Genomic DNA, 7,359 nt, shown 5'->3' with positions numbered 1-7,359 from the left:
AAATTCCAAAATTCCAAAATTCCAAAATTCCAAAATTCCAAAATTCCAAAATTCCAAAATTCCAAAATTCCAAAATTCCAAAATTCCAAAATTCCAAAATTCCAAAATTCCAAAATTCTAAAATTTAAAATTTAAAATTCTAAAATTTTAAAATTCAAAATTCAAAATTCTAAAATTTAAAATTTAAAATCTAAAATTTAAAATTTTAAAATTTAAAATTTAAAATTCTAAAATTTAAAATTTAAAATTTAAAATTTAAAATTTAAAATTTAAAATTTAAAATTCTAAAATTTAAAATTTAAAATTCTAAAATTCTAAAATTTAAAATTCTAAAATTTAAAATTCTAAAATTCTAAAATTTAAAATTCTAAAATTCTAAAATTCTAAAATTTAAAATTTAAAATTCTAAAATTCTAAAATTTAAAATTTAAAATTTAAAATTTCTAAAATTCTAAAATTCTAAAATTTAAAATTCTAAAATTTAAAATTCTAAAATTCTAAAATTTAAAATTAAAATCTAAAATTCTAAAATTCTAAAATTCTAAAATTTAAAATTCTAAAATTTAAAATTCTAAAATTCTAAAATTTAAAATTCTAAAATCTAAAATTTTAAAATTTAAAATTCTAAAATTTAAAATTTAAAATTTAAAATTCTAAAATTCTAAAATTCTAAAATTTAAAATTTAAAATTTAAAATTCTAAAATTCTAAAATTCTAAAATTCAAAATTCAAAAATTCAAAAATTCAAAAATTCAAAAATTCAAAAATTCAAAAATTCAAAAATTCAAAAATTCTAAAATTCTAAAATTCTAAAATTCTAAAATTCTAAAATTCCAAAATTCCAAAATTCCAAAATTCCAAAATTCCAAAATTCCAAAATTCCAAAATTCCAAAATTCCAAAATTCCAAAATTCCAAAATTCCAAAATTCCAAAATTCCAAAATTCCAAAATTCCAAAATTCCAAAATTCCAAAATTCCAAAATTCCAAAATTCCAAAATTCCAAAATTCCAAAATTCCAAAATTCCAAAATTCCAAAATTCTAAAATTCTAAAATTCTAAAATTCTAAAATTTTAAAATTCAAAAATTCAAAAATTCAAAAATTCTAAAATTCTAAAATTCTAAAATTCTAAAATTTTAAAATTCTAAAATTCTAAAATTCTAAAATTCTAAAATTCTAAAATTCTAAAATTCTAAAATTCTAAAATTCTAAAATTCTAAAATTCTAAAATTCTAAAATTTAAAATTTAAAATTCTAAAATTCTAAAATTTAAAATTTAAAATTCTAAAATTCTAAAATTCTAAAATTTAAAATTTAAAATTTAAAATTCTAAAATTCTAAAATTTAAAATTCTAAAATTTAAAATTCTAAAATTTAAAATTTAAAATTTAAAATCTAAAATTCTAAAATTTAAAATTTAAAATTTAAAATTCTAAAATTTAAAATTCTAAAATTTAAAATTTAAAATTTAAAATTTAAAATTCTAAAATTCTAAAATTCTAAAATTTAAAATTCTAAAATTCTAAAATTCTAAAATTCTAAAATTCTAAAATTCTAAAATTCTAAAATTCTAAAATTCTAAAATTCTAAAATTCTAAAATTTAAAATTCTAAAATTTAAAATTCTAAAATTTAAAATTCTAAAATTCTAAAATTTAAAATTCTAAAATTCTAAAATTTAAAATTTAAAATTCTAAAATTCTAAAATTCTAAAATTTAAAATTTAAAATTTAAAATTTAAAATTCTAAAATTCTAAAATTCTAAAATTCTAAAATTTAAAATTTAAAATTTAAAATTTAAAATTCTAAAATTTAAAATTCTAAAATTCTAAAATTTAAAATTCTAAAATTCTAAAATTCTAAAATTCTAAAATTTAAAATTCCAAAATTCCAAAATCTAAAATTCCAAAATTCCAAAATCCAAAATTCCAAAATCTAAAATTCTAAAATTTAAAATTCTAAAATTTAAAATTCTAAAATTTTAAAATTAAAATTTAAAATTCTAAAATTTAAAATTCTAAAATTTAAAATTTAAAATTTAAAATTCTAAAATTCTAAAATTCTAAAATTTAAAATCTAAAATTTTAAAATTTAAAATTCTAAAATTCTAAAATCTAAAATTTAAAATTCTAAAATTCTAAAATTTAAAATCTAAAATTCTAAAATTCTAAAATTTAAAATTTAAAATTTAAAATTCTAAAATTTAAAATTCTAAAATTTAAAATTCTAAAATTCTAAAATTCTAAAATTTAAAATTCTAAAATTTAAAATTTAAAATTTAAAATTCTAAAATTTAAAATTTAAAATTTAAAATTCTAAAATTTAAAATTCTAAAATTTAAAATTCTAAAATCTAAAATTTAAAATTTAAAATTCTAAAATTCTAAAATTCTAAAATTTAAAATACTAAAATTTAAAATTTAAAATTCTAAAATTTTAAAATCTTAAAATTTTAAATTCTTAAATTTAAAATTCTAAAATTTAAAATTCTAAAATTTAAAATTCTAAAATTTAAAATTCTAAAATTCTAAAATTCAAAATTCAAAATTCAAAAATTCAAAATTCAAAATTCAAAATTCTAAAATTCTAAAATTCTAAAATTCTAAAATTCTAAAATTCTAAAATTCTAAAATTCAAAAATTCAAAATTCTAAAATTCAAAATTCAAAATTCAAAATTCCAAAATTCCAAAATTCCAAAATTCCAAAATTCCAAAATTCCAAAATTCCAAAATTCCAAAATTCCAAAATTCCAAAATTCCAAAATTCTAAAATTTAAAATTCTAAAATTTAAAATTCTAAAATTTAAAATTCTAAAATTCTAAAATTTGAAATTTAAAATTTAAAATTCTAAAATTCTAAAATTTAAAATTCTAAAATTCTAAAATTCTAAAATTTAAAATTCAAAAATTCTAAAATTCTAAAATTTAAAATTAAAATTTAAAATTTTAAAATTTAAAATTTAAAATTTAAAATTTAAAATTTAAAATTTAAAATTCTAAAATTCTAAAATTTAAAATTCTAAAATTTAAAATTCTAAAATTTAAAATTCTAAAATTCTAAAATTTAAAATTCTAAAATTCTAAAATTCTAAAATTCTAAAATTTAAAATTTAAAATTCTAAAATTTAAAATTTAAAATTCTAAAATTTAAAATTTAAAATTCTAAAATTTTAAAATTTAAAATTCTAAAATTTAAAATTCTAAAATTTAAAATTTAAAATTTAAAATTTAAAATTCTAAAATTTAAAATTCTAAAATTCTAAAATTTAAAATTTAAAATTTAAAATTCTAAAATTCTAAAATTCAAAAAATTCAAAATTCTAAAATTCTAAAATTCTAAAATTCTAAAATTCTAAAATTCAAAAATTCAAAAATTTAAAATTTTAAAATTTAAAATTTAAAAATCTAAAATTCTAAAATCTAAAATTTAAAATTCTAAAATTCTAAAATTCTAAAATTCTAAAATTCTAAAATTCTAAAATTCTAAAATTCTAAAATTCTAAAATTTAAAATTCTAAAATTCTAAAATTTAAAAAATCTGAAATCTAAAATTTAAAATTCTAAAATTCTAAAATCTAAAATTTAAAATTCTAAAATTCTAAAATTCTAAAATTCTAAAATTCTAAAATTCTAAAATTCTAAAATTCTAAAATTCTAAAATTCTAAAATTCTAAAATTCTAAAATTCTAAAATTCTAAAATTCTAAAATTCTAAAATTCTAAAATTCTAAAATACTAAAATTCAAAAATTCAAAAATTCATAAATTCAAAAAAGGCTGGATCTTAGATGTTTTTTAAAATGAAAACGTTAATTTTTTTTGAATATTTTTCAATTTTATTGATTTTTTTTTTAATTTTTATTTTTTTGGGTATGGCGATTGTCCACGATCCATACAAAAAAGTTTTTTTTTGTATGGAAAATTGTCCACGAAGGGGGGGGGGGGGGGTGTAACAGATTCCCAAAAAAGTGTCCACGTGGTTTATGGATGGTCCCAAAATAACAATTTAATTAAAAGAAGTCGATTATCTTTTAATAAGTTAATTGTGTTACTTTATTGATTCCGATTAAAAAAAACAAAGAGAGAGTCTTGTCACTAATTACCGCGAGCGAACAATCTACAAACACTTGAACGGGATTTATTTTAAAAATTACACAATGACACCGATATAATACTGAACTATTTTGGCTCCTCTACGCCTAAATGCTTCTTCTTCTTCGTTCGATGCTTATTTGCAAAATTGACTTGATATCGATACAAACTAAGTTCAATTAACGCACACACACGCATTATGCGCAAAACTTGCACAGTCTATAAGTTATGGATTGTTGAAGGTTGTGATAAAATACTGCTTAGTCGAGGGCGGCCTTCCGGGCAAACTGCGTCAGGGATGAGATTTCGCTGGGGTTCGAGTCGGATGGTAGATTGCTGAACTCGATCTCCTCGCTGATGATGTGCTCGGTTGTTTCGTTGGCGGGCCACTTTTTGTGGCTCGGTGCGTACAGCACAATCAGCGCAAAGATGTAAATGTTCCACATGCCGTAGACGCCGGTGAAGAATGCCGAGGTGAACTCCAGATCGATGGACTCGTCCCATTTCCATCGGCCCTCGGACACCTGGCCGATAATGAAGCCGATTACGGTGAGGGCGGCGCAGAGCAGGGTCGCCAGCATCAGGAACTGGAAGCGATAGATGATGCCTTCGTAGTGGAGACGCCGGGCGGAGGACATTGATGGGAGCGAGGTGCGCTTAATGTTGATGTTGCAGAACACCTTCCAGACCATGTAGCACAGGAAGAGGAAGTACAGACCGGCGGAGATTCCCGCGAGGATGATGAAACCGAGCTGGAAGAATAAGCATGGGGTGATTAGGGTTGAGGTTTTTTTGAACCAAGAGTGTGGTTCTACTTACTGCAACGTTTGATCCGATTCGGGACACCCAGATCGAGTAGAACGGATTGCGCAGCTGGACGCCACGTTCGCACATGTCGAACAGGAACAGCGAGACGCAGCCCACGGCCACTGCGCTCAGATGTCTCCAGTACGATTTGAGGGTTGATTTCTCGCCCGTTTCCTGGATCAGCATGTGTTCACCGGCAAAGACAAGCCAAAAGGAGAGCAGACACGCGTAGAAGATGCCCTGGCGGATGTCGCTGAGGAGCAGCATGAAGGGCATGTCGAAGACGAGCGTGAAGTACTCGAGCGGGAGGTTCAGGAAGGTGAGGGCGCAACCTAGGGCGAGGAGCATGCACTCGAGTAGGGCAGGTTTCCGCTGGAGCAGGTGGACTCGTTGCCAGAACCAGGCCATGATGATAATGATGAAGGGCAGGAAGACCGTTTTGAGCGAAACCCAGACCTTGGTGAAACCACCGTTTTGGTAGATTACGGAGAGGTGCAGGTCCTGGATGTGGCCAATATCCAGGTTCATTTTCATGTCGCTGTCAACCGGGATTCGAACGTTTAGCAGGTAGTAGTCGTGATGCAGCGATCCAAGCTCAAACAACGGAATGGCGTTACAGTTGTACAAATATTCGTCGGTTACGTTGTCCGCGAAGCAGTCCAAATCCCGAGTCTCCAGCGACGAGGCCAGATACTTCCAGTCCTGGTCGTGATCGCCCTTATTCCGATACGCGAGCCTCGCGTCGATAGACATTTTCGTGTGCGGCTTGAGCAGAATGTTCGCATCGTACGCAATGTCTGTCTGCAGCACACCGATCAGATTCTGCTGCCACCTGGAATAGTCCAGCTGACGACCCTCCCGAGGCAACGGCATCTGGAACACAAACACAATCTGGTTGGCCATCTTCGTGTCGTGATTCTCTATGTCGATGTGGTCCAGCGTCTGGCAGTGATCCTCCCCCCGCGAGTACAGCCAAATGTTGGTGTCATTGTGCGAACCGGGCACATCCTTGCAGATCGTCGCCAGAATCGTCTGCACGCTGGCCGGAACCGGTGCTGCAAAAAACAGAACACAACCTGCATTAGTATTGATCAAGCACGCACACACTGACACGCGCGTCAGGTGGATTCGATAAGGTAAACAAAGACGCAGCAACCCGAGCGCCGAGACGCCATTTTTCTCCCGTTCAAATTTATGGTCCTGCCTGTCTGTCTGTGACTGGCCGACGCCGTTCGAAAGCAAAAACCACTCTTTGATCTCTCTCCCAATCAATTGAATTCGCTAATTTATGGCCATCAATACTTACCGACGAGACCACCCAGCAGGAAGCACAAAAACTGCAGAAACAGCAAACAGGACACGAGAATGCTCAGCTTCCGACCGCTCAAATTTTCCAGTATCGTTCCGGACATGATTCCGGGTGAACAACACCTCCCACGCACTGTTTTAGAAAAAAAAATCTTCTTTGTCTGACCCCCTAATTCCCAACGGGGAGGATGCTGGAGAACAGCAAATTTGCGGCGGAAGAATGCGCCTCGGCGCGGCGGCTATTTTGGGAGAACTGACTGAGTCCAGACTTCGGCAGAGATGAGCAGGCCTTGAGGCGGCAAGCATCAAACGGGCCGCCCTGCCCCTTGCTGTAGGTAAAAGGATGAAATGGGAGGGAAGAGTAGATATTGGTACCGTTCTCTCCTACTGGTGGTGGCTTTGAGAATGCCGGTATACCGTTCTTTGATGTTTTCGCCACTAATGCTCGAGCTCACACTCTCTTTCTCTCAAGAATATTATGAATCAGAGTGCAAGTGATACGTTGCTGAGAGTGTGTGATATCGGGATTGTAGAGATGGTTGAGTCAACCAGAGTTCTCTCTGGTTGAGTTCTTAAAAAGATTTTACTTAATGGTATATCTCGCAAAACTCGTCTGAATGCAGATTCTACAAAAACCAGAACCGGAATAGTTTTTTCCATGTTTTTTTTTTTCAGGAATATCTACTCTTTGTTCCCATAGCTTCGTAGCTGGGAGGGCATCATGAAGGTTTTATCAAATTTAACTCCTCCCAATAGCATCGCAGCTCGCAAGGCATCGTAAAACCAAGCCTATATTATATTCTAATACACAACCACAAAAATCTTTAATTCTTAAATTCTTAAATTCTTAAATTCTTAAATTCTTAAACTCTTAAATTCTTAAATTCTTAAATTCTTAAATTCTTAAATTCTTAAATTCTTAAATTCTTAAATTCTTAAATTCTTAAATTCTTAAATTCTTAAATTCATAAATTCTTAAATTCTTAAATTCTTAAATTCTTAAATTCTTAAATTCTTAAATCCTTAAATTCTTAAATTCTTAAATTCTTAAATTCTTAAATTCTTAAAAACTTAAATTCTTAAATTCTTAAATTCTTAAATTCTTAAATTCTTAAGTTCTTAAATTCTTAAATTCTTAAATTTTTAAATTCTTAA

At 27.1% G+C, this 7,359-nt stretch overlaps 1 protein-coding gene across 1 annotated transcript; it reads right to left on the bottom strand.

The window, feature by feature from the left end:
- Window positions 1-4,021: 4,021 nt before the first annotated feature.
- Window positions 4,022-6,670, bottom strand: LOC6033335 (protein wntless). Its single transcript, XM_038256513.1, has 4 exons — window positions 6,622-6,670; window positions 6,203-6,533; window positions 4,909-5,951; window positions 4,022-4,841 (listed from the first exon to the last, which is right to left on the bottom strand). Exons 2-4 carry the CDS (start codon window positions 6,306-6,308, stop codon window positions 4,350-4,352), a joined length of 1,641 nt encoding a protein of 546 aa, XP_038112441.1. The 5' UTR covers window positions 6,309-6,533; window positions 6,622-6,670; the 3' UTR covers window positions 4,022-4,349.
- Window positions 6,671-7,359: the final 689 nt, after the last annotated feature.

Source organism: Culex quinquefasciatus, chromosome 2 (genome assembly GCF_015732765.1).
Source record: "Culex quinquefasciatus strain JHB chromosome 2, VPISU_Cqui_1.0_pri_paternal, whole genome shotgun sequence".
Lineage (NCBI taxonomy): Eukaryota > Metazoa > Arthropoda > Insecta > Diptera > Culicidae > Culex > Culex quinquefasciatus.
Note: the sequence above shows the minus strand (reverse complement) of the source record. Positions and strands in the feature narration are given on the sequence as shown.

Bases quoted from the DNA above. Each gene is read 5' to 3' on its own strand.
- LOC6033335 (XM_038256513.1), bottom strand. From the start codon at position 6,308: ATGTCCGGAACGATACTGGAAAATTTGAGCGGTCGGAAGCTGAGCATT. The intron at 5,952-6,202 runs GTAAGTATTGAT...TGTTTTTTGCAG, and splicing joins CCTGCTGGGTGGTCTCGTCG to CACCGGTTCCGGCCAGCGTG. The intron at 4,842-4,908 runs GTAAGTAGAACC...TTATTCTTCCAG, and splicing joins GAATCGGATCAAACGTTGCA to CTCGGTTTCATCATCCTCGC.